The 27800-nt window shown below is 41.3% G+C and overlaps 2 protein-coding genes across 4 annotated transcripts in view; one reads left to right on the forward strand and one right to left on the reverse strand.

Annotated features, from left to right (window-relative positions):
- The window catches only part of adgrf1 (adhesion G protein-coupled receptor F1), a 182356-nt gene extending 171595 nt beyond the window's left edge, over positions 1 to 10761 (forward strand). For all 3 annotated transcript variants that reach the window (NM_001113826.1, XM_031901487.1, XM_031901486.1), the window contains 7 exon segments: positions 2002 to 2189; positions 3410 to 3586; positions 4611 to 5978; positions 7189 to 7230; positions 7322 to 7381; positions 8339 to 8405; positions 9489 to 10761. In NM_001113826.1, coding sequence (NP_001107298.1) covers positions 2002 to 2189; positions 3410 to 3586; positions 4611 to 5978; positions 7189 to 7230; positions 7322 to 7381; positions 8339 to 8405; positions 9489 to 9565 — 1979 coding nt within the window. In that variant the 3' untranslated portion in view covers positions 9566 to 10761.
- Positions 10762 to 15536: 4775 nt separating this feature from the next.
- Positions 15537 to 22289, reverse strand: LOC116411002 (adhesion G protein-coupled receptor F5-like). Its single transcript, XM_031902763.1, has 8 exons — positions 22083 to 22289; positions 21560 to 21602; positions 21213 to 21406; positions 19802 to 19981; positions 18107 to 19405; positions 16827 to 16868; positions 16249 to 16294; positions 15537 to 15616 (listed from the first exon to the last, which is right to left on the reverse strand). The coding sequence occupies exons 1-8, from the start codon at positions 22200 to 22202 to the stop codon at positions 15561 to 15563; spliced, it is 1980 nt and encodes a 659-aa protein (XP_031758623.1). The 5' UTR covers positions 22203 to 22289; the 3' UTR covers positions 15537 to 15560.
- Between the last annotated feature and the right edge of the window lie 5511 nt (positions 22290 to 27800).

A 27800-nucleotide genomic window follows, 5' to 3' on the forward strand; every position in this document is an offset into this window, starting at 1 on the left:
AAAGCGGCAAATCTGTTGGATTGTACAAGCTGTGAACCAGCCCCCCTACCCTTGTGTCCCCTACTGCCCCTCTTAACTGTTACAAATTTATCTCCCTCATTAACCTCCACTGTCCCTTCTCCACCCCCCACTACACCGGCCCCTGCCAGTGGTTGCTCAGTGAGCCTCCTGTTCTCCCCCATGTTTGCAGCTGCCCTCAGTGCTGCCAGTTCCCCCCTTAGATTCTGCACCTCAGATTCCAAGAGGAAAACCCACCTGCATCTCTCACAAGTAAATGCTGCATGGAACTGCTGCTCCAGGACCACATACATGCGACAAGATGCACACTGAGTCACACCAGCAATCATACTGCAACTCATATTGCCACTGGGTACTTACAGTCTCCCGAGTGCAATCCCTTGTATAGTGCCTTTTAAGTTTCAAACGCCTTTTTTGTTTTTAACGCCTACTATACACTTAATCTACATGCAACACTTTAAATTACATGCAAAACTCGCTAGCAGCTCCCAAACTCGCTGTGCAGTCAGAAACTTATTGAGGTTCAAAAAAAACTTTTTTGAGAAAGGCTGAGGTTCCAGCCGAAACGTTAGGTTTTTTTGTTTGAATAAACTACTCTATTTTTCTACACTAAGCCCTGTGAGTGCGGCATTCTTCCATTTTTGCTCTCTAAACTACAGCTCTAATACTGCACCCAGGCGATCTGTGATCTCATCAGACGTGAGTGCCTGTTGCTTGGACTTCTATATATATATATATATATATATATATATATAAATACAGGTATGGGATGCGTTATCTGGAAACCCATTGTCTAGAAAGTTCGGAATTACAGGAGAGACATCTCTCATAGACTATTATAAGCAAATAATTCTAATTTATAAAAATGATTTACTTTTTCTCTGTAATAATAGAACAATTCTTTCTACTTAATGCCAACTAAGGTGTAATGAATCCTTATTGGGGGCAGAACAGCCCTATTGGGTTTATTTAATGGTTAAATGATTCCCTTTTCTCTGTAATAATAAAACAGTACCTGTACTTGATCCCAACTAAGATATAATTACCCCTTATTGGGGGCAGAACAGCCCTATTGGGTTTATTTAATGGTTAAATGATTCCCTTTTCTCTGTAATAATAAAACAGTACCTGTACTTGATCCCAACTAAGATATAATTACCCCTTATTGGGGCAGAACAGCCCTATTGGGTTTATTTAATGGTTAAATGATTCCCTTTTTTCTGTAATAATAAAACAGTACCTGTACTTGATCCCAACTAAGATATAATTACCCCTTATTGGGGGCAGAACAGCCCTATTGGGTTTATTTCATGGTTAAATGATTCCCTTTTCTCTGTAATAATAAAACAGTACCTGTACTTGATCCCAACTAAGATATAATTACCCCTTATTGGGGGCAGAACAGCCCTATTGGGTTTATTTAATGGTTAAATGATTCCCTTTTCTCTGTAATAATAAAACAGTACCTGTACTTGATCCCAGCTAAGATATAATTACCCCTTATTGGGGGCAGAACAGCCCTATTGGGTTTATTTCATGGTTAAATGATTCCCTTTTCTCTGTAATAATAAAACAGTACCTGTACTTGATCCCAACTAAGATATAATTACCCCTTATTGGGGGCAGAACAGCCCTATTGGGTTTATTTAATGGTTAAATGATTCCCTTTTCTCTGTAATAATAAAACAGTACCTGTACTTGATCCCAACTAAGATATAATTAATCCTTGTTGGAGGCAGAACAATCCTATTGGGTTTATTTAACATTTAAATGATTTATGGTTTGGAGATCCAAATTACTGAAAGATCTCCCCAGGTCCCGGGCATTCTGGATAACAGGTCTCATACCTGTACTTATATATACATATACTTGCACCAAATTTGGTAGACCCAAACATAAATGGCAACTAATTACCCCTATCCCCCAAACTGGTTCATTAGTTTCATTCTATTAATTTATATTTCCGAATTATTATTTTTAAAGTGGAAATCAAGTGTGGGGCCCCTCCAGGCGTTGGGGCACTCGGGGACATAATCACAGTGCCTTGTTCATCTGAGAATATTAACCTAACTGGAAACAAGAGTTACACGTGCACATCGACGGGCTGGCAGGCCGTAGTGCCCGATAACTGCGTACTGCAAGTTCTCAACAGATTAGTCTCTGATGTCCCGGTAAGAAAATACAAATACTGTTGCCGACAACTGAATTGGAATTGTACATTTGTCTTTTTAGAGATTAGTTACAAGTACTGGTTCATTTAACAACATAAGGGTAGTTTTGCACTAGAAATGTAGAGTCATACATTATTGTCTATTAAGGGTCTGGGACAGTATCCGCCTGTCTATCAAGTGGCTTACTCCAAAAGCTGGCCATACACACACTGATATAATCTTACAAAACTACGTTTCGTACGTTTGGGGGCAAATTTATCAAAATGTGAGTTTAGAGTTGGGGGGGAATGGCCATTTGCTATCCTAAATACACCTGAAAGCCCAGCTTGAAGGTTAGTTAGAGTGAGATTTGGGGTGAATTTGTATTTGATATCCTAGATTTCCTGGAACTATCAATAATACTATCAATTCTAACAAGTAATTAAGCTGGCCATAAACATTTAGATTTAAGTCGCCTTACGCCCAACACTCAGATATTGAGTGTATGTTTTAATGTAACAATCTAAAGCTCACATTCAGATTAAGGGGCAGATGTATCAAATTGTGAGTTTAGAGTTTAGCGTTTAATACATAAAAACTCACCCATGTTCTTTTCATTTATTTTGAGTTCTGTCACCCATTGATAAATAAGCTTCTAGAAATCCCATAGGAATGAAAAGAACATGGGTGAGTTTTTATGTATTAAACGCTAAACTCTAAACTCACATTTTGATACATCTGCCCCTTAATCTGAATGTGAGCTTTAGATTGTTACATTAAAACATACACTCAATATCCGATTGTTGGGCATAAGGTGACTTAAATCTAAATGTTTATGGCCAGCTATAGAATTAATAGTTTGGATCCACAGATAGCAAGCTATGGGTATGGCAGTGAACTAGATCCAAGAATATCAAGGATATCAAATACAAATTCACCCCAAATCTCACCCTAACTAACCTTCAAGCTGGGCTTTCAGGTGTATTTAGGAAAGCAAATGGCCATTCCTCCCCAACCTATAGTCAAAATCTGCCATCCATGCTAAGGCTAATGACATAGCCTTTATATTTCAGTTAGTTATTCACCTTTCCTGACTCACATTTACTGGATTGGGAAATGCCAGGCAATGTAGGTAGGATCCAAAAAGGGCTCACATATTCAATACTGTAAAAGAGCCAACTGCACTACAACATTATACAGCACCAAATAAGAAAATGCGTGCACATTTGTATATTTCCCAGAGTCTGACAGGCCCAGGGGGGGCAGAGATATTGCCTGTGTATGTTGCAAACCTTAGCGCCACAGTGACGGCAGAGAAGGAAAACATAACGTCTTCACCAAGCAACATAGTGACGGTAGTCAACATACTACAGCAAGTGACGACCACCACTCAAACTGTACAGCCGGACGTTATGCAGGTAAGTCTCGCGGTTTTGCAGATAAGTCTGTATTTTCTCTGGTGTCCGTAATAATTGCCCTAATGGCACTTACCTACGTTTTGTACTGTCTCTGTGTTGCCCTGAAAACTGTGGGAGATGTTGCCTTCTCAACACTATGGGCCAAATTTACTACAACCGAAAAAAAAGTCACACGGAAAAGTTGCTGCGACAAAAATTGCAAAAAACTTGACTTTTCCGAATAGCCGCCGAGAAAATCCCAACTCTATAGAATTTTTCCCGTAACCAATCGAAAAAGTCGAGTTTTCGGGCAAAACCCAGCGTCAAAAAACGAAATCTCTAAAGTTTCAAGACAAAAGAAAAATGAGTTAAATGAGCCCCTAGGTAGTGACCAGCAGTATGACTAATCTATTTAAGAAACAAAGTATCTGAGCATTTCCAGAGCTTATGCAACAGCTTGAGGTGCTTATTGTGGAACTGAACCCCCAAATTAACTGTTTTTTAAATTTCACCTTAGTTAAAAGAATCCCATTTGTATTCAGCCTTGGGATACAGTATGCCATTAAAAACAAAAGGCTATTTTGGGGTGACCCAATGAGTGGTCAGGTTTGGCAGTTTCTACTCAAATGAGTAGAAAAAGTCCACTTAAGTCCACCAGAACCTTTTCCAACATCATGGCAGGCTGGTCTGACCTAATATTGCCCATAAGATCAACTAAAGGCCCCCATTCACGGGCTTATAGTAGCTGCTGATATGGGTCCCTTGGACTAATTCGGCAGCTAATCGGCCCCTATATGGGCACTTCTGAAAGGCCTGCCCAACCGATATCTGGCCTGAAATCGGGCAGATATCGATCGGGCAGGTTAGAAAATCTAGTCAGATCGGGGACCGCATCTGCACGTTGATGCGGTCCCCGGACCGACTTTTATCTATGCCCGTCATTATAATTCAATCGTTAGGCCCTGAAATGTAAGGCAGCCATTTTTTTCTGCCCGATTGGAGTCCTAGCCTGAGCACTAATTAATTTCTTTTATTTTCTCTGCAGAACTTTCTGACGACGGTCAATGTTGTTGTAGATGACACATCTAAAAACGCTTGGAATAACATGAACAATAGGACTGATAGGGGTACCCAGCTGCTGAACTCAGTGGAACAATTTGCCAGAAAGCTTCAAATTGACAACGGATCCATTTCAATAATAAACAATTCCAATGTTCAGCTGGCTGGCATTATTGCAAATTCATCAAGAAGCTACAACGAAAGCTTCAATTTCTCCCAAGGCAATAACTTGACAGGCAGTGTTCTTATCTCCAAGGATAGTGTGAGCAACATGGAGAATAATACCAACATCATTACCATTGCCTACGCAACCTTGAAGGACATTTTGCTGAATACATCAACTAAAGTTGTGAATGGCCTAGTCATGACAACGGTACTCTCCACCCAAGTGCCTTCCAATTTTAAAATTTCAATGAACTTTAAGAAGAGCAATCAGACACTGAATGTTCCAGGGTGTGTTTTCTGGAATCTGGAAACTAATAACTGGGACAGTACTGGGTGCCAAGGAGTAAACAACGCTGAGAACGTCTCTTGCGACTGCGATCACCTGACTTCCTTTTCCATTCTAATGTCCTATAAGGCAGTAGATAGTATCATACTGGATTATATTACTTACATTGGCTTGGCTATTTCCATTATCAGCTTGTTGATTTGCATCACAATTGAAGGACTAATATGGAAGTCGGTGACCAAGAACAAAACATCTTACATGCGCCATGTTTGCTTGGTAAACATTGCCGTATCGCTCCTTATTGCTGATATTTGGTTTATCATTGGTTCAGCCATAAGCACTCTGTTGAAATCAGATCCCCTGAATACAGCTAACTCCAATGCCTGTGTGTCTGCAACGTTTTTCACACACTTTTTTTACTTGTCCTTATTTTTTTGGATGTTGACTATGGGCCTCATACTGTTCTATCGACTGGTCTACGTCTTGCACGACATGAGCAAAAGCCGCATGATGGCGATAGCATTCACCATGGGTTATGGCTGCCCTCTTCTGATATCCATTATTACAGTCGCTGTCACACAGCCGGGTAGAACATATCTTAATGGCAACGCTTGCTGGCTCAACTTCAGCGACAGCAAAGCCTTCATTGCATTCGTCTTACCGGCACTGACAATTATCCTTGTCAACTTCATCATCCTTGCAGTTGTTATTATTAAACTCCTCAGGCCCTCAGTTGGAGACAAACCGAAGAAGGAAGACAAGAGCACCTTAATACACATTGGGAAGAGCATAGCAATCCTGACCCCGCTGTTAGGTCTAACCTGGGGATTTGGTATCGCAACCATTATAGCTCCTGATGCTCTATGGGTCCTTGGTATTTTTGCGGCACTCAACTCACTGCAGGTAAGCAGTTTGCCTGGAAACATGACGTTTACTTGTCTAGTTGAAAACGTATTTATATAGAACAGTGGTTCTCAACCTTCCTAATGCCGCGACCCTTTAATACAGTTCCTCATGTTGTGGTGACCCCCAACCATAAAATTATTCCTAAGACCATCAGAAATATGTGTTTTCCGATGGTCTTAGGCGATCCCTGTGACCCCCAATAGGGTCCTGACCCACAGGTTGAGAACCGCTGATATAGAATGTAGGCTTTATAATGAAAATGTCACTGTCTTGTCTCTGGACCTACGTTGTAAATAATTCAAAGAGTAATTGTATTGTATAGAAGTTAACTGAATCGAAAAGAATAGGTATTGATGTAGAGATGAAAAAAGTTCATCTCTACATCAATACCTATTCTATTTGATTGTAAATATTAAATAATCCAATATAAAATGGCAAAATTCAAGTTCACCAGCATTTCAACAACTTTTTTGATGAACATAGAAAAATTCCATAATTTCTATTTTTTTTTAATTTTAAAATCCAACTAAATTCATTTTCCCAAATGTCAGATATTTACCAAAAAAAAGTCTCAAGGAAAAGTCACTCCAATAAAAGTCGTAAAAAAACTCTTTTCAAATTGTCGCTGAGAAAATCCTGACTTTATTGAATTGTGGCTGCGACAATTTGAAAAAGTTGTGATGTTTCAGACAAAACCCAGCAAAATCTCTAAAGTTTTGAGACAAAAGCAAGAAAGGGACCTCTGCCATTGACTGCTACATGAATTCGGCAAGTTTATTTGTAGAATTTGGCTTTTTAGCCGTTTATTCCTCTGAAAAGTCACAGCGTTTTTTGGTCTGAAACTTTTTCGAAAAGAATTCAAATCAAGTATAAAATGAAAAATCGTTGGTGAGCCCCATATTGTTCCAAATGCAAATTCTTCAGCCCCCCCCCCCCCCCCATGGGAAAAAAATATATACAAATTAAAAAAAAATGTCAAAATGCAAATTTTTGCTAAATACTTCAGCATTAAATAAGGAAAAATAGTCAAATAGTAATGCAGTAAAAATGCCCAAAGACCACTTTGACCAAATTAAACCGATTTCCACTGTGTTGTCTGTAAATAAGCCCTTTTCTCAGAACAGTAATAATAAGCACGATAGAAGGAAAAAGAACTCTGTTGATGTGACTAAGACTCCTTCTTAACAAAATACTTTGTTTATTTCAGGGGCTGTTTATTCTGCTATTTGGGTGTTTGCTAGACAAAAAAGTAAGTTCCAATCAAATTGAAATTATCAAAATTTAACATTCAAGAATTCTTTCAAATAATCATAATTTTTTTATACTTTCATCTATTCCAGGTCCGGGATTCATTGCTCAGCAGATTCTCATTGTCGAGGTGGAGTTCACAGCAGACAAAGGTACTCAGCTCCTTCATAAAACCCAAAACATTTTGTACATTTCTTAACCCACAACCATTCACATTTTACTGAGGGCAGTGTTCTTTATCTACCCACAGACCAGTATTCTTCTTTATACTCTTGGTCCTAGGAAGCCATATTTGTTGTTGTGCACCTCATCTTAGGCTCTAGAGTCTAGAACAGGGGTCTCCAACCTTACTTGTGAGCCACAGTCAAATGTAAAAAGACTTGGGGAGCAACACAAGCACCATAAAAGTTCATGGAGGAGCCAAATAAGGGCTGTGATTGGCTATTAGGGGCCTCTATGCACCCTATCAGCTTACAGGGGCTTTATTTGGTAGGAAATCTTGTTTTTATTCAACCAAAACTTGCCCCCAAGTCAGGAATTCAAAAATAACTCCTTGGTTTGGGGGCACTGGGAGCAAAATCCAAGGGGTTGGGGAGCAACATGTTGCCCTGGAGCCACTGGTTGGGATCCCTGCTCTAGAGTATACCAAAAAATGAGTGCACCGATCAAATGACCAAAGCCCTCTAGAATTTCAAGCTAGATCAGCCCCAACCATAAAACATCTTGTTCATATAACATCTGAATTTGTCAATATTCTATGTATATACACATTTGCAAGTACTTTGTCACCTACCCCTTGATATCAAACTGCTGCTTCTCTATAAACTCTGTATTATTTACATTTATTTACTGCAGGAAATTTGTTCCAGTCTTGATTAAGTCTTGAGTAAAATTAACATTTGGTAAATTAGAAAAAAAAATGGACATGAAATTGTCCTTTCTGACTACTGGAGTCAAGAACAAATTACCCCCTAACAGAATCAAATTGATTATTGGTGTATCTGGTGTTTCCTACTCAACTTTCTTTGGGTCACACGTGGGCCTTGTTGTTAAACGGTAATACTCATCGTATTTATCTATAAATTATAAATCTTTATTTTTTTTCACAGTCTTCCCATGTTACTTCATCAGAAATTCAAATCTCCAGAGGAGTCTTCAACATTTTTGCCAAAAAAGGTAAGTATTAAAGCATCAGGGAGGAGCTATCCACGCTTTCCATGAATATTCTTGGGTAATGTGCATTTCTCACATAATAAGGGTGAATTTAAACACAGCTGAATTAAGGCCAAATGAAGCCCTCACTTTAGGGCAATGGCCCACAGGGAGATTAGTCGCCAGTGGTTAATCTCGGCTATCCAATCTCCCCAAAATGCCTTCCTTCCAGCAATAAAGTGAATTACCGATGGGAAGGCATTTTGGGGAGGTTAGTTGCCCTCGATAGCCAAGATTAACCATGGGCGACTAATCTCCCCATGGGCCATTGCCCTTATGCTCCATAGATAAATGAATGAAAAGCAGCCTGTAAAGTTTTTTCCCATGGTGGGTCCATCCTTAAGAAGCCTTTTTGCACTGGTTTCATTCCATATTGGACTACTTGCTGCTCAGCTAATTTGTCCCAGAGAAACACATTGAAGTCAATGGCCATATTTTGTGGCAGTTTTTTCACACTCCAAATGCATTAAAGTCAACGGGCATTTCTCAAGTTTTTTTCTCACTCTGAATGCATGTCAGTGGGGTTTTATCCAAAGCATTGAAGTCAATGTGTGTTTTTGGTGGTGGAAATTTCGGTGACAAATTTTTCTCAGTGGTTTCAAAATTTGCCAATGGCCAAATGCGAGATTTCACCATAAATTCACGCCTAGTGAAAACATTTGCTCATCACTACTGGTCAGATATGAAGCAGAGCAAGGCAATGGCTTGAGCTAGAATAAAACATCTTGATAGCAGAGAATAACATTTATAAAGGCTTCCATTAATTCATTTCTAAGTTTTCTTCTAGTGGAAAGACTTCTAGTTGTAGCCTCCCTAAACCAAGATATCATGCTCTTCCTATGATCCTGAGAAAGGACACAACCCCAAAGCCTTGTGATGTGTTGGGATTATATAAGTACCCCAAAAGTGGTCAGCCTGTGGCAATCCTCTTTCTTCCACTTTAGATGGTAGAGAAGTTCACCCAATGGCTACTAGGGCTATAAAGAGAGTTGTATCAGCCTCCAACCCATGTATACATTGATCCGATGTGTTTCTTTCCCCTTACAGGTGCTTACAACATTTCCTCGGCCCAGAGGAGTTCTTCAAGTGAAACGCCATCAAATTCCTACTCCTTGCTCACCTGAAAATCAGACAGTGCCGCTGTCCGTATATATGCCCAAATCCATAATGGGACACTTTTACAATATACTGTATGCACTTTATTGTTTATTGCCATGTGTCAATGACTGTGTATTGCTGCCTTGCCCAGCTGTTGGGCTCAGTGCCTTTTTTTTTCACCAAAAACACTGTGGACTTTTTTCCAATTCTCTACGAAGATGGGAGTCAAGCTTTGGTCTGTGTTTTGTTCAGGCACCCATCGATAGTAGCCATATGGGAGGGGGGTATGTGGTACCCTGTTCTTAGAATCACTAAAGGATTGTTCCAAAAAAGACAATAAAAGTTGCTATTGTCTACAGTTTATAGACGATTCGTTAAAAACCACCTTGACCCCTCTCCCCATGTTTAGTCTTATCTAATATATATTACATTTTTGGGATTCAGCTAAATCCTTGATCACCCAATTCAAACCCAATTTAGTAACCGTAGCAGTTAATAAACCCTGTTTGCCTCTCCTACACAAACAGGAAATACATATTTGATTACACTAGAATAACATGTTCATTAGCGATTATTATTGTGTAAAAAGCCTATAATGTAAGTGTTATAATGTTCCGTACCAGTTTTATTCTGCCTCCTTCTGGGAAGGAACATTCTCTTAGAGTGCAGTATACTGAGCAGTAGATAGAGAAGATTCCTATAGTCCCTGCACATACACCGCCCCTAAGCTGTATGGATGTCCTTCTGAACACTCAGGTGGAGCAATTGAAGCACCTTTATTGTTTTAAATGTTTCCTCGCAGCTTATGACGGAGCCACCTGGATACAACGAGGGATATTCCTAGATCCTTGCAGGCTGGAGTAATGGACAAAATAGATATTTGCTGGTTCTAATTCAAACTGAATGAAGTTCATCAGCCTGGTTTTTATGCGCTACCACCTGAACACCTGTTGATATGTCTATATGGGGTTTTTTATGTTAAAACAAAGTCCTAAGTTATTAAAAGAGTTAGAAAGAACTGGTCGGACTCCTGGGTCCTTGGTTCTGAGGATAAAGTCTTGCTTTGTTGATACCGCGTTGAGTTCACATAACAGACATAAGCATTGCATAGACGCATACTCTTTAGGGTACACGTGTAGGTGTTTAATCATATTCCTCATGTAATTTATTTATTTTATTACTTATGTTTGTAAAGAAAATTAAAGCCAGTATCCACTCACTATTCATGTCTGTCAGTCTGATTTTCTGCTACCAAAAGAAATGAACAGTTGTGTTTGACCCACACCTATTATACATTTACACACAGAACGCTATATTAACTGATGGAGGGGCCAGGGGCAACAAATAATAGAGACCCCTGTTAATTAGATAATTTAGAGTTGGTTCTACAGCTGTTTTTTTTGTAGTTCAGTATAAAGAAGTGAAAACAGAATGCAAAGAAGTTTGGTTTTATTTATGCCTGGACCTTTGCAGCAATGCCATTAGTCAAGGATTTTAGAAGAACTACCTGTTGTTCGTTTTCTCTTTGAGCTCCTACCGTCAGAATGCTGAATTCAAACATAGGATTTATAAGAAATGGATTTAATTAAATGTATATATATATAAATGTATATCTTCCCAGCACTAGTGATGAGCAAATCTGTCAAACTATCCGAAAATTTTCTGCAACACTTTTGTCTTGGCGGAATTTTTGTCATGGCGACGGCGAAATGCGGAATTTCACTTTGAAAAAATGTGCTCATTACTGCCCAGCACAATAGTAACAAACAATCTGTGAAGAACTAATGAATTCCATCCTTCTATTTAACAGGACTGGCAATTATATAAACAAGCCCTTGCTGTAATAGTATTTGGGTTTCATTCACCCCACTTATACAGGGAGTACACCAGTCATAACATTCTTCCACACCCTTCCCGGGGTTATCCCTGGTAATTTCCTTAGTGCACGGCTTCACATACAGACAAACTCCTCCACCAGTTAATTATATTTACTTTGATAAAGCCGCACTTTGAGGAAACAGAAGGGAAGACAATTTGCAGGTGGAAATGCCTTACATGTCAAGCTAGCCACACCCAGGCAGGTTATATCTGACTAATAGGCCTGCAGCCTGATTGGCTCTGTTGCCCAATTTGGTGACATATGACATTTCAACAATCTTTGTGGAGCTGTAAGGCCAGGAGTTTGGTGCAACAGCAGCACAAAGTGATATAGTGATATATATGGCAGATTCATTATCCCTAATCAGCTGCCATGTTGCCTATCTGGGTCACATCCCACTGTCAGTTTCTTCTTCCTGATAGATTGTCTTATTAATTACCGTCTCCATAACCTGGAAACTATTCCCCAATTTAGTGGAATTTAGAAATATAACAGATCATTTTGCTTGTGTATAAACGCAATAATGTTACCGTCTGGCTTTCTTGCTTGGAGGGGAGACAGTTACCACAGAGGGCTCTCAGAGATTCTATTACCTGAAAAAAGGCCAAATGCACAAAATGAATCCCTGACTTATTTAAACCCAATTCCCATGTCCCTAATGCAACCCCGACCCATGTTCCAGGAAATCCACATTGGTGGAAACAGCCACAGCTTTGTTTGTTACCAAATATATTATAACAGTAACAACATAATATCTGTACTCATAACTCTCCCCACTCAGTCTGTGGTAAGATGGCTACTCAACTTCCTAAACACTCCCATGTAAAACTCCATATGGACCCCCCCTCCCAAAACTCCTACCCAAACTACAATTCCCAAAATGCCTGCCTAATAAACATACCAACAACTTCCTGTGGGCCCTAATGAACAAATGCTTAATAGATATTATTATGGTTACTTACCCTTTGGTTTGGCAGAGCATTAAGCAGCATAATGAATACTCCCTAGAGTAAAATAAGAGAAAATGGTATTTACAGGTTTCTTATAAGGGATAATGTACCCCCTACTGTAAATGATAAGGATATTAGCCGTCACTTAGGGGTTCTGTGCCCATATAAAGGCACAAGGCTGCAGGCTGAGTTATACAGGGAACTCTGAGTATCACTCATGTATTATAAGGGATAATGTACCCCCTACTGTAAATGATAAGGATATTAGCAGTCACTGAGGGGTTCTGTGCCCATATAAAGGCACAAGGCTGCAGGCTGAGTTATACAGGGAACTCTGAGTATCACTCATGTATTATAAGGGATAATGTACCCCCTACTGTAAATGATAAGGATATTAGCAGTCACTGAGGGGTTCTGTGCCCATATAAAGGCACAAGGCTGCAGGCTGAGTTATACAGGGAACTCTGAGTATCACTCATGTATTATAAGGGATAATGTACCCCCTACTGTAAATGATAAGGATATTAGCAGTCACTGAGGGGTTCTCTGCCCATATAAAGGCACAAGGCTGCAGGCTGAGTTATACAGGGAACTCTGAGTATCACTCATGTATTATAAGGTATAATGTACCCCCTACTGTAAATGATAAGGATATTAGCAGTCACTGAGGGGTTCTGTGCCCATATAAAGGCACAAGGCTGCAGGCTGAGTTATACAGGGAACTCTGAGTATCACTCATGTATTATAAGGGATAATGTACCCCCTACTGTAAATGATAAGGATATTAGCAGTCACTGAGGGGTTCTGTGCCCATATAAAGGCACAAGGCTGCAGGCTGAGTTATACAGGGAACTCTGAGTATCACTCATGTATTATAAGGGATAATGTACCCCCTACTGTAAATGATAAGGATATTAGCAGTCACTGAGGGGTTCTGTGCCCATATAAAGGCACAAGGCTGCAGGCTGAGTTATACAGGGAACTCTGGGTATCACTCATGTATTATAAGGCATGGAAAATATATAAAAGTCCCTTTCACGGCTGAAAATGTAGTGTTCCTTACCCCACACCTGCTCCTAGACTCTGGACCAGCACAAGTTAGCCCCCCGTTACCCACAGTTCCCTATGGATCAGCTTCTCTATATCAGCCAGGCCACACAGCCTACTTCCAAGTCAGCTTCACTACTGCACTTTCCTAAATACTGTCCCTCTCCTGGCACTGTACCCCCAGACAATGTAGGTCTCTATATAAATATATTGCATAAACAGCTCATATGTAAAACCCTGCTTCATCTAAATAAACCATTTTCATATAAATATACTTTTTTAGTAGCAGGGGCGGCCCTAGGCAACCCGGTCGGCCACCTCGCCCCAGCACCTGCATCGCGCACTGCCTTCCCCCGCCCCCATGTTGTTTGACGCGCAGTAAGAGCGCGGGGGGGGGGTGCGGTGATGTGCGATATACAGCGACGCGACGCAAAACTTATTGCAGACTAGGGGTAGGCAGGAGAGGCTCCTGCCAGCCCCCCCCCCCCCAAACCTTGTGCCCTAGGCAGCTGCCTCTTCTGCCTACCCCTAGTTCCGGCCCTGTTTAGTAGTATGGGCCATTGGGTAATCGTAAATAGGAAACTGCCATTTTAAGTACTAAGGGCCGCCCCCTGGGGTTATAGGATTCACAGTGCACACAATATACACATACATGCTAGGCCCCATCAGCCAATGAATGGGCAGAGTTCTGCCTTTTGCTCCCACACTACTCCCTGTTACAGTTAGAGCTGCCCACCTGGGTTAAATACTGAATTTATCACACTGACACCAATTTAATAACAAAGACAACAGTCTATCTGTACAGACAGGGAATCAGTGCAACACTGGAGAGCCGCTTCCCCTGTGTCATTCATGATCAGCAACACCCCTAAAGGCATATACATATACATACATATAAACACCTTAAAGAGATTCTGTCATGATTTTTATTGTATAATTTCTATTGTAAATGACACTGTTTACATAGTAAATAATTCCCTCTGCCATTTAACATTTTATTCTTGAACCAACAAATGTGTTTGTAGCTGTAATATTGGTGTTTAGGCGCCATCTCAGTGCATTGTGCCTGAGTCTGAGCTTTCAGCCAGCGCTACACATTAGAACTGCTTTCAGCTAACCTATTGTTTCTCCTACTCCCATGTAACTGGAGGAGTCCCAAGCCGGACTTGGATTTCTTACTATTGAGTGCTATTCTGATACCTACTGGGAGCTGCTATCTTGCTCCCTTCCCATTGTTCTGCTGATCGGCTGCTGGGGGGGTGGGGGGGATATCATTCCAACTTGCAGCGCAGCAGTAAAGTGAGAGTGACGTTTATCAGAGCACAGGTCACATGGCTGTGGCACCCTGGGAAATGAAGAATATGGCTAGCCCCATGGGAAAAACAGATTACAATGCAGGATTCTGCTGGAGAAGCTCTATTAACTGATGGGGTTTGTAACAAACATATTTCCCATGACAGTATTGCTTTCATTCACTGTATTATACACATAGAGGCACTGTTCCAGTCTGAGAATCCTCCAGCCATATGTTACTGCCTTCTGTTACAGGGCTGCAAGCAACATGTAGGGGAGATAACATTTCCATGCAGGCTCTCCTGAAAGGACAAGTCATAGTATTAACCCTTCAATTATAGCGAACATTGAACAAACATTTTTGCTTGAGTCATAGGTGCTGAGCCCCACCCAGTATTAATGAGATATTTTGGGCTACATCTTTTTCCTGCCCAGATTACGTCCCAGTTCATTTATATATTAACCCTATTATCAGCAGCCTATGAATTTATTTAGCTGATAGAATTCTGTGTCATATAAAAGGAGATACATGGGTTTATGCACACCGCCCCCATAATATCTGTGTCCTCAGGTCTTCAATGGAATGAGAAAGATTTGGTTCAACTCTGCTTCAGTTACATTACATTTGATCAATCAAGGTCTATTGACAGTGAAATGACAGCACCTTACAGAAAGCTGTGGTATTTAATATATTCTAACATTTCTGCTGTAATGGTTACAGACACATATACCTATACTGTATTGGTTACAGACACTGTATTGGTTACAGACACATATACCTATAACTGATACATATACAGTACATATAACTGATACATATAACTGTTCTCACCTTTGGAAGGAACCAAACGGCTACTGAATTTCTCTGACTTTGGATGTGAATATGCAGGGGAAGCTACAGAAGATGTCTGGAAGAAAGAAACACAGAGCTATAGGGCAGCGGCTCATACTATAAACCTGGCAGGGAGGCAGCTCCGGGCAGTATTAGTGAGTGGGTGGAACCTGATATGTAACACTTTGCCTGGAAAGGTGGTAACAAAGCATGCAGAAAGGGCAGAAAGGAGTTATTCAGGCATTAGTGATCCCATTTTAACCAGTTTGGCCAAATACTTCTCCATATGTAGCAGCTACACTCAGACATCAGCAGCCTGACTAGAAGTAGTGATGTGCAGGTCAGGAAAAACTCAGCCTGAAAACCTTAACCTGCCCCAGATCCTAACCTGCAAATGTTGCCAATTTAGGCCCCGTACCCAACCCGTGCCCGCGCCTTTGGTGCTCTGTACGCTACTTCTGTGCGCAGCTCAGGCTGCAAGACAGAGAAACTCTGTGGGCAACTGAAAATGGCTGATGTCATGGAGACATTCTAATAATATAACAATATATACTGGGCTCAAGGGGATTCCTGGAGCAGACATTTGCCAGCCCATTATAGAAAATGTAGGTGTATTTTGACAAGATAATTCTCATTCAGATCCCATGAGAGACTTGTTTCTGCACCTATACTGTTATAAATATCATTCTGATGTTCCATGCCACTTACCTTTCAGTTTAGAGCAGGATAAAGTGTTCCTCAGAGCAGCCCTCACCTATTAAACACAGAGTAAGCACATAATATGGTCTTGTGTCATAAGAACATCCCTCCGGCACAGAGGGGCACATTTGCTAACATGTCTCTTTGCAGTCTGTGTCTGTGCTCTGTACCCTGTGCCAGATAAAAAAAAAAAAATACCTGGGCCACTGCCATTGCCTAACTTGTGCCGGATGGGGATGTGCCTATGTGCCTGACCCCTTGAATATAGCTGAGCTGAACACCGGCAGCACTGAACTCATGGGGGGCCACAGGTCTCTGAAAAAATGGACTAAAGCTTGTGACAAATGTGTGTGCAAAACAATAGGTTTATAACAGATATGGATTTAAAACTGGTGGCAAATAATTGTATTATTTGGTACGGAAAAGTTGAGAACCTTAGGGGCCCCTGAGAAATGCAAACAAACAAAAAATAAAAAGTAGGTTGCCATGACTGGCTGGACAATAGGCTCATAGGAATGGCAAGATCCCAGAGTGACCTATCAATAGTTTCTGGGATATATTATTTACATTGATGGTCATTTCCTTACCTTTTGGTCCAACAGCACCCCAGAAATCAGAATGAATAGTCTCTGCACAGTGAAACACAGAGATATTTTCATGAATACAATAAGCGCATTACAGATATGTATTGCGTACCAAGAGTTTTAAACATACAAATAAATATATTATTTTAAAATAGCAAGAGTTGCTGTCTATGGGTGAACTATATAGCGATTAGGGCTATAAGTGTTTGAGGGGCTCAATGACCAATAGCATCCAATGTGTAACACAGACACACAAAGACAGGACTTTACGTCAGTGGATTGTTGATGTGTTTTGGAAAACTATCCTTTTTAGATTTTGCCCTATTTAGTGCAAGACATAATAAAAACCAAAAAATATTTTGTAACTAAAACAATAAGCAAAATGTGAAAACCCCTATTCAATATGATAATGGTAAGCACACTGCCTTGCAGGGGCCCTGAGTTTGATTCCAGCATGGGGGTCTGTATATTCCCCTGTGCCTGTGGGTTTCTTCCAAGTTCTTCGGTTTTCTCACACACCCCACAAACATATAGACTGTAGGCTTCATTGGGGCAGGGAGTGATGTGAATGATACATTCTGCATAAATATGTCAGGGCTATATAAGTAACAGATAATAATAATGGCACGTTGGTAGTGATGGGTGGGTTGAACCAAATTTGGATGACAATTGCAGATTTGGGTTGGGAGCAGGAAGTGCCCCCCTCCTTTGCTCCAGAAGCAGTGTCAGTCTGGGGTGTTAGAGGCCCACTGGGGCCCCCCACCACAGTCTCAAGTTCTTGGTCCGCCCTATACCACATACCACACCCCCCTCCATGATCGGGATGGGAGTGCCGACGCACGCAGTTCCAGACAGGGGTAGCACCAGTGCATGCAGTTGCCGGCGGTTTGAACAGAAGAAGTGGGAATGGTCAGTAGGCGCTGGGGCGGGTTCCTACTATGGAAACATTTTGCAGGTTGGGGCTGGGTGCAGGTTAAGGTTTTGTGGGTTAAGTTTTTCCTGACCCGCACATCACTACACAGGGGCACCCACCATCAATTTACACAGTAATTCCCATTAAATGACACAGTGGTTCCCATTATCAAATGTGACCCTCAGTAGCAAATGGCAAAATGACTCCTGGCATCAAATGGCTCAGTAATTCCCAACAAGCCACTTGCCTTATTCATGTTCTAATGTTTATAAAACAGAATGGCAGCACTACTGTACATTGCTCAAGTCTCAGTTCAATGCAGCTAACTAGATTAGCAATGAAGAAGAGATGTACTATTTATAATATTTACCTGAGAAACCATGAGAGTAGAAAACATCATATGCCACACGATATAATTGGCATTACAAGTCATAGAACCAATTTCGAAGCCCAAATTCAGGCCCGAAGTGAGGCCTAGAAGTGGTGTAAGGACAGCGAGACTTTTAAAAATCTGTATTGTGACAATTTTTTTGTCTTTGCTTTGATTGTCTCCGACGTTTGGTCTTAGTAACTTGAATATCACCACCAACAAAATGATGAGATTCACAAATACAATGGCGAAAGCAGGCAGAATAAATGCAAGTAAGTCCCTTAATGAGTAAAAGCCAATCCAGCAGGATCTATCACTGGTAGAGTCCGACGTTACTAGAAGAGAAGTGAGGGGGACAATGGATATAAGAGCAGGGCAGCCGTACCCCACACAGAATGCTATGGCCACCATAGTCTTTCCCCTGCAGTCATGTAAAATAAAAACAATACGGTAAAAGAGAAGGAGCCCCATATTTAGCATCCAAAAGAACTGGGCCAAGGCGGAAAAGAAAATTAAGAAATACGTAGGTAGGGGGAGGATATAGGCGATATCTTCCACCAGGAACAGCAGAGCAATGTTCACCAGGCACACGTGGCGTAGGTACGAGGTCTTGCTCTTAGTCACTGACTTCCACACAATGGCTTCAATAACCAGAGTGATAACCATGCAGGCGAGAGAGAACCCTTTCCCAATATAAAATAGAGTTCTTGATGAGTACATCACCCCTGACTGTATATCACCAGTAAGCACAGAGAAGGACGTTAAGTGATTACAGTTGCAGAATAGTGAGCTATCAGTTACTGTCGAAGAGCAGTTTTCCTGGTTCCAGTTATTGATATTGAAATCCCAGAAGACACACTGAGAGTTGGTCGGGGAATCGTTGCTCTGACTAAATGATATCGATACATTAAAATGATCCTGGTTGATGGTTCCTTGAACTACTTTGGTTGAGATAACGAGGCCACTGATTATCGTGTTAGGGTCAGAAGGCAGAATATCCTTCAGGGTAGAATAAGCGATGCTGACGACGGTGCAGTTCCCACTCAGCGACCCGTCCCCTATCCACACTCCTCCGCTCAAACCGGACAGCTGGAACGTCTGATTGTAGCTCGTGTTTGCGCTAAACGTTTGCCCTTTTAGCTGAATGTTAGAATTTGATTTGTTGCTTTCAAAGCTGCTCTCAATCCTAAGTTTTCCTGCAAATCTTTCCACCAATGAGAGAAGATCTGAGCTCCTGTCCCTTATAGTTGTCCAAGCTTGTGGTTCGTCCACAATGGTATTTACTATAGTGATAAAGTTCTGCAAAAAATAATACACAATACAATATATTCAGGAATGTAGCAAGTTGGCTTTGTTTAACTGACAGTACTTCAATTGGGAGTATTAATCCATATTATCAGGGGCACTGATGACCACACAAAGGACAACTAGAACCTCCTGAATCTCCTTTTAAACAAGGCCCTGGATTATAGACGAAGAGCTTCCTCTAGGGGTTTAAGAAGGTTTGATGTCTTGTATTTAATTATTTATTAACAAAGCAAAAATCTGGTTTCCTAGGTACAAGCAAATGTCTCTCTCCTGCATGTAACAGTGAGGAACACCCAGTTTTATTTATGGGCTTCCCCCAAAAAACATGCAGGCAGGATAATTGGCTCCTGATAAAATGAAAATAGTATTTTAAAGAAAAATACTTACATCCATCATCGCTGGTAGCACAGTTCGACTTATATCCGAAACTATAGACAATATGTTCACAGTCAGACTGATGTAGGTTGGTGAGCTCATAATGGCTTCTTTGTTAATTACTGTAATATCGGCTAGGGTTTGCAGGAACGAAGGCAACAGTTTGTCAGGATCTGGGTCATTTATGATGTTCTGTAATGAAGATTTGAAAAATATAATTGGCTCCTATTGAGATATATATATATATAACCTAGGTATTGCAAGCTAGGCAATAGTCATTATTTTCTACAGCTCTAGTCCCCAGTAGTATGGTAGGTATGTACCAGTCACCTGTATCAAAGCAAACAATCTCCTTGGTAGCTGTGTGTGACCCTGGAAAAGCATGGCACCTTTTATTACATTCCCCATGAATGTGACAGAGAGGTCTCAAGTAGTGCCAGGCCCAGTGTAAGTGGTGCCCAAGGCAAGGGGGGATGAGGATAATTTGTATACAAGGGCCGGGGCTAGGGGTAGGCAGTAGAGGCACCAGCCTTGGGCACATATCTCTTTTGCCTACCCCTAGTTTGGCTTTCTGTTAGTGAAGCTGCCTGGTGATGCCATGTGTGATGGATTTGGCACACACTGGTGACAAGCAGTGGCTCGTGCCTCTTCCTTCATCACCATTATGTATGGAATACATCTTATATTGCATTGCCAGGCAGCTTCAGTTACACAAAGCCAAACTATGAGGTCAGGCAGGGCAGAAGATGAATATGCCCAGCTCCACCTTCTGTTGTGCCCAAGGCACGTGCCTCTTCTGCCTACCCCTAGTTCCAGCCCTTGTCTACAAATTATCCAAGAGAAATGTTAAGAAGATACTGACAATGGAAGGAGATCCAGTTATTTGGTGGCAGGCTGAAGCATTAAGTTGGCAATACATAGGCAGATTTAAGCTGCCAATTCAGCGGTTTATCTGCCCATGTATGGGGATGGGTCCCCCTGATAGATATCTGCCAAAAATTGGCCACATGTAGATCATCAGTTTTGATTTTACTGTCCAATCAAGGACCATATCAGCTCAATGATGCAGTCCTCACTCCGACTTTTTGTAGGCCTAGGGTCTAACAATTGCATTAGCACGATATTACCCACCAAAGGTCGGCATAAGATTTGCACGTTTGGTGACCATGCCAAATGAGTGAATCTTACTGTGTGTGGCCTCCTTTACAGTGCTGTGTGGGACAGGCCTGGGATTCACTGGCTGAAAAGTTCTGGGCCATGAACACTGCCTGATTAACCAAGCTATAATGTAGGGTACTGCTAACAGGGAGCTTAATGCAAAGAAATATGGTTTGAAGGCTACTGCTGATTGTATGAGAAAAGTAATAAATAAATAATAAAGGGCAAGTTTCCAGATTCATGGCATAAAGTACAAAATTGTTACCTGAATTTCCAAGAACTGATTAAAGAGAGCAGTAAGGTAACAGTTTGTATGGTTTGTCCACTGCCCATTAGTGCAAGTGAAGGTTATTATTCCTGCCAGCCCGGCGTCGGTAACATGGCACGGAAGGACAATTATGGCACCGCTGAGAGACTCATTAAGATATTGCTGCTCTGGGCAGTTTAAATCATCGTTTCCTGTAATGCAGTAAAGAGCCGTATTTGTACAGATGTATATTGTAGAAAGGGCCCCAAGGGGCCAAAGCGGGACTCCCTTGTGCAACCTCATTGACATTAAAGTGACACCATTTTCTTATTATATATGTAATATTGCGTAGGGCACATAAATACCTGCTGGAAAGGAGCTGCTCTCATTATATGCTGCGCTGGGTATCTACAAGTAGAAAGTGGATTTGTATTCATTACACAGCATTTCTAACACTGAGGGCACACTGTATGAGATGAGCTAAAACTGAAAACAGGGTGAATAAATAGTGCAGTCTGATTGGCTGCTATGGGTTACTAAGACTGGGTTAAGTTGATCCCAGGCAAAATAAATAAATCCCAGCATTTCCAGGAACAACTGTCCAGGAACCCTATGAAAATAAAAGTACACAGAAAGAGATGGTATTCCTAGAAGGAATATATAAACAATAACAATAATAGCAATATATATATATATATATTTTCCTCAAAACATCTCTAATAGAAATTCATGGGTGGAACCCCAAGAGGCATTTCTATATTTTATATATAATATATACAGTATATATATGAATAGGAGAGGGACAGAATAAAAAGATAAGTAATAAAAAGTAACAATAACAATAATAATAATAAGATGAATTTGTCTTGAGGCAACTAATGACTGTACCTGGTTCCTTGGGGCTGAGGGAGGGAACGGCTCTTCTACAGTCTCAGCCATTAGATCTCTGCCCATTCCCAGTATGATTAATGCTAACAGTAGGGAGCCCGGGCCAGGGGGGCTGCTCATCTTGCTGTACGGCTCTAGAACAGATAAACAGTGGAAAAAATGTACTGTACCAACTATTGCCTACGGGCATAACAGGTAAATATATAGAGGAAGGATGGCTAAGGGTGAAGACACACGGAGCTACTAGTAACAGCTACTAAAATAGACAATGCTGATCATTTAGTGATTACTGTCTCTACGTTTGTTTTAGGCAATTCTCAGTATTGTCTATCGCAGGGTGACACAATTTTGTGAAATACCTCAAAGCTGTCTCAAAGCCGTACAGATAATGCAGTAATATATATTGTCAGTAAGGGTGCCCACTCTTAAATACAAATACCAAGTAATTGTTCAAGACAAATGATCAGATTTCAGGGTTGTTAATACTCACAGTTGGATAGAGGTACAGTTAATATTCAGCAGGTACAACGGATAATAAAGCCAGAGCACAGATGCACCACCAAGGGGAATAGCAAGGGCAGTATAGAATATCCTCAGGGTTATCCGCCCTACAGCAGACGTGGATCAGGGATAGAATAGCCTGATACCCTTGTCCCTACTGTGGCCCCTTCACTAAGGCAGCAGAGCCTTTAGGAGACTACTCCTTAACTATCCTAACCTGGTTGGAGCCAAGAACTTGCTCTTTCTAGCCAAGTACTGACTGACTCACTTTCCTAGAGAGTGATATGAAACAGTTAACCTGCTCTAGATAACTTTGTTCACGGGGTCCCTGCTCCCCGACTTTTGTAAGGCCGATGACTTCCCTTAGGGCAGAACTGGGCCACGTGGATCCCAGGCTTCTCGGAACACATCCACACAGGTGGCCAAGAAGGAAGATCCCCGCCTTTGCTAACACTATATTAAAGTGTAGTAGGGAGAGGTCTATCCTATGGGCCAATAACAGAGGCATATGTAAATACTAAATAGATACAATGGGTTGGGTACAATGTCTGGTAACAAGCAATTAAGGAAGTGTAGGCTAGAGAGATGTATAATGCAAATATTTATTATTAATATTCAGTCCATATGCAGATAATAATCAACTTGTGCAATCTAATTGTTGAATAAATATATATAAATAGCCCCATATTATGCTAATGGAATGCTCATAGAGTGATATAATACTGGTGTTATTATGCTTATAGAGTGATACGTCTATTATTTGGAAATTGTATACATGTTCTAGTATGAGGGCCCCTCCTCTGCTGGCTTCATTGTTGTTTTTATAGGTTAGGCTGGCAGAATGAATATGGGGATAAACAGTACCTTTTATTTAGTTCTTTTTGGGTGTGGTTTATTGTTTTTGAGGGGTTAAGTTAGTTAAACTTGATTTGGAGTTTTCTTTATTTCTCTTAAATATTAGTGTACAGATTAGGGTTTGGATACCTTCCAGTCATTTGTTATTTGGCTGAAACCAAAACTTATGGATTCAGTGCACCCCTAGTTCAGAGTGTTTATCCTTCTCAGGTTAGGGATCCCCCAAAACAATTCAATTTTATGTATAACCAACATTCATGTTTTATTTGCCCAAATGCATTTATCAGGTGCTGAATCTCAATTTCCTTCACTTCAAATCCCCCCATTATATAGAAAAATCCTGCTCTTTCCCAATATAATAACGCGAATTCCCCACTGGTACATCCCCGCCCTTCCCCCAGGGTCCCACACTGGGGCCATTCATTATCAGTTCTGCTTTGTATGATCATTCATCAGTAGATTTATGAACCGAGAACACTGATCCCTTTGGACTTGAACAGTTCCTCTAGCCAAAAGTGTAGTCCAGACCCTCCTATACTATATGTATCTATCTACTTATCCATGATAAAAGGTTTAAATATATATATAACACTACAAGTACCTTGTTAATGTTTTTGAGTGAATAATTCACTCAAAAGCAAAGGGGCACATTTACTAATCCTCAAATCCGAATCCTGAATGGGAAAAAAACGGATTGGAAACGAAAATTTTGCGATTTTTTTTCATCGCCGTAGCGATTGTTTCGTATTTTTCGTGACTATTTTGCCGTTGTCGCGACTTTATCGTACTTTGTGCGATTTTTCCGTCGCCGTCAAGATTTTTTCGTACTGAGCAATTGGAAACAGCGGAAAAACCAATCTGAATTTTCGCGACGGCGACGAAAAAGTCGCGGAAAATATACGATAACGTTGTAACGACGGCAAAAAAGTTGTGCAAAATATGAAACAATCGCGACGGCGACGAAAACATTGCAAAAAAACGCATTCAGGCGCTTTCGGACGTTCGTGGATTAGTAAATGTGCCCCAAAGTATTGGTTTCCTTCATTTTTGGTGTCACTGTCTCATTCTCTGCATTAGAATCCTGCTTCCTACCATAATAAAAGCTAATCTTCCCACATTACCTGTGTCAGCTTCTGATGCCCCTACAGCTATGGCTGCCTTAGCAGTGACATTGGACTTGGGATTGCAGCAAAGTTGGCTATAAACAGCACTTCCGAATGGGAAAAGATAATGAAGTCCATCAAGGCTGAGCCTTCCTATATCTCCATATGTTGTTCCAGAAGAGGGCAAACAGACAAAAACTCACCAATTCAAACCAGAAGGGTGTTGGGTTGCCTTTGAAAATTGATGGTAGCCTGGTACATATATATATATATTATATATACACAGACAAATAAATGTAATGTTGGAGATAAAAGGGGCTTTATTGCATATCACTGTGCAGCCAACATGTAGGTTCCCTCTAGAGGCCACCTGGCATTTACATGACTATTTATATTATCTTTTTCTGTTCCTTTTCAACTTTTTTTCTGTTGATCAAACTCCAAAATAGTATCTTGTAGTCACAATGCAAAGAAAACCCTGTGGACAAGGAAAAAATAACTGCGTCAAAACTTTTCTTCTCAAAGACTTTTATTCAAGAAAAAATGCAATAGAATATTTGCGCATGTGGGGTCTGAGGGTTTACATCCCAAAGGGCCATGCGTAGTACTAACATGGGCAAAGTTTTTCCTGACCCAATAACCTATTTAATGGGTCAGTCTTTTGTAATAATAAAGGAGTGATAAGAAAGCATAGAGAGAAACCCAAACGTGCCCGAGTTCTGTGCACCTTGCAAAGGCACCTGAGTCTTATGTAATAAAAAGCACCAACACATTGCTGAGAATGCTGAGAGTAAAGGTTTGAAGGTTGCTCCTGGGGCGCTCCTCACAGGCACTTAGAAATCTTTAAAAAGTGAGTCCCGTGACCATACACAGACACACAGCTACAGGCCGGGTACTGTTATCAGGGGCGGGCCGAGCCGACCGGGCGCCCTAGGCAACCCGGTCGGCTACCTCGCCCCTGCACCGGTACATCGCGCATCCCCCCGTTTGACGCACATGGGGGGGCGCGTCACGGTGTGTGATGCGATGTGAAGCGGCGTAACGCAGAACTGTACTAGGGGTAGGCAGGAGAGGCTGCCTGGCGCCCCCCAATCGTTGCGCCCTAGGCAGCTGCCTCTTCTGCCTACCCCTAGTTCCGGCCCTGACTGTTATACATTATACAGCTCTCTGAGGTGATTATTAATATCCTCATGTGACATGAATATTCTGATAGCTGATGACATCACAATTATTAACATTATTATTATTAACATTTATTTATAAAGTGCCAACATATGCCGCAGCGCTGTACAATAAGTGGGTTTCATACATTGGATATACAGAGAAACATATAAAGCAATCAGTAACCGATACAAGAGGTGAAGAGGGCCCTGCCCAAAAGAGCAATACACCTTTTATAGGAATATTTTTACCAGGTTTCTCCTGACCCATAAAGAACCACAGAACCATGCTGACCGACACAGTATACGTGTATTTTTCACTAAATGCTGACAGTACCATTAGAGGCATGCTACTAATACACAATACTGGTAGCTGAAGAGGGAGTATTTAACATTATATCCTCCAAAATGTCCTTTCATCACCCTCTCATCTTATATAATGCCCCTGTCCTGCAAGAAAAGAGACAGATTTTCAGCAGCTTGTAGTATGCAGAGCTCATAGCTGTATTTAATAATTATATTATAAATGATATGTATTCATATACATTTATTTCATGCACATTTTTGGGATACAAGTACAGTATATAGTTATAAAGGTGTGATAGAATGAAGGCCAGCTATTAAGCCTCCATTCCATTGGGCTAATTGGGCCAGAGGTTGGCAAATGAGATAAATAATGCAAGGCCAGAGGCAGCAGGCTGGATACCCCAGAGGGGGCAAATACCCTCACATAAAAGCAGATGGGTAAGTGCACACCAGGTGTTTTGTGCTTTTTGTTGCAGTGTTATGTACAGTGTTGGGGGGACAGGCCCAGCCTGGCAATCTGTGGGTTCTGGCAAATAACAAAGGGGTTAATGTAAGATGCCATAGACACTCACTGGGGGTCATTTATAAAGTTCGCACAGCGCAGAATTATTCACACAGGGAACATATTTGCCCTGCCGGTGTTTATATTTATAAAGCTGGACAAGACTGCAAAATGTTTATTAGCACTGTGAATGTCCTTAAACCTTTATTTTCACAAATAGCGAATATTTATTACACAACAACTTTAGTGGCGGAAAAGATATTCGCTAAATTGCAAATGCAAAAAAATAAGCGTTGCGCAAACTTTATAGATGACCCCCACTATTTATTGTGCTTGTGGGGGGCTGTATTAGCCTCTGTGTAGTTGAAATGCCAGGGCCTATTTTAAATCCCAACATGTAGCTATGCCTCATAGAAGGCAATTAAATTAATCTGGCAAGTTCTGTTGCACATAAAACCATTCTGGTACAAAATCATAGGGGTATATTTATCATGCTGTGTAAAAAGTAGAGTGAAGTACTACCGGTGATGTTGCCCAGGGCAACCAATCAGCAATTACATTTCAACAGTTAGAAATCCAAAGCAAAGCATCTGATTGGCTGCTATGAGCAACATCACCAGTAATGTTTTACTCCACTTTTTACACACCATGATAAATATACTCCGTAGTGATTTGCTCCGTAGTGTATTTTATCTCTTTTAACCCATTCCAAAAGCTTTTCTACCACTGATGTCAAACTAACAGGCCTATAGTTTCCAGTCTGAGAATGGGATCAATTCCTTATTAATTAGCGGTACCACATCAGCATTTTGCCTCAGCCTTTGTCACTCAGCACCGTGCCAGACCTCAAAGAATTCTAAAAAAGTTTGGCAATCACAGAGCTAAGCTTGTACCCTAGAATGAATCCCATCCGTTCATGGACCTTTGTTAAAAAAGGGAAGCCTTCATTAGCTAACTCCTTAGTTGTGTAGACCAGGGGTGGGCAAACTTTTTGGCTCAGGGGCCACATTGACTTACAGCCAGGCCGGGCCAGCGTTACGCCCAGGGCTGCCATCAGAAATCACGGGGGCTTCTCAGCTCCCCCCCAGCATCCTGCAGCTCCCCACCCCAGCATTCTGCTGCTCCCCACCCCAGCATCCTCCCCAACATCCTCCAGCTCCACTCCCCAGCTTCCTGCAGCTCCCCCCCCAGCATCCTCCCCAACATCCTCCAGCTCCACTCCCCAACATCCTCCAGCTCCACTCCCCAACATCCTCCAGCTCTGCTCCCCAGCTTCCTCCCAGCTTCCTGC

Source organism: Xenopus tropicalis, chromosome 5, assembly GCF_000004195.4.
Source record: "Xenopus tropicalis strain Nigerian chromosome 5, UCB_Xtro_10.0, whole genome shotgun sequence".
Taxonomy (NCBI): domain Eukaryota; kingdom Metazoa; phylum Chordata; class Amphibia; order Anura; family Pipidae; genus Xenopus; species Xenopus tropicalis.

Bases quoted from the DNA above. Each gene is read 5' to 3' on its own strand.
- LOC116411002 (XM_031902763.1), bottom strand. From the start codon at position 22,202: ATGAGCAGCCCCCCTGGCCCGGGCTCCCTACTGTTAGCATTAATCATA. The intron at 21,603-22,082 runs GTACAGTCATTA...TTCTACTTGTAG, and splicing joins CCTCAGCCCCAAGGAACCAG to ATACCCAGCGCAGCATATAA. The intron at 16,869-18,106 runs GTAAATATTATA...TTCACTGTGCAG, and splicing joins CTACTCTCATGGTTTCTCAG to AGACTATTCATTCTGATTTC.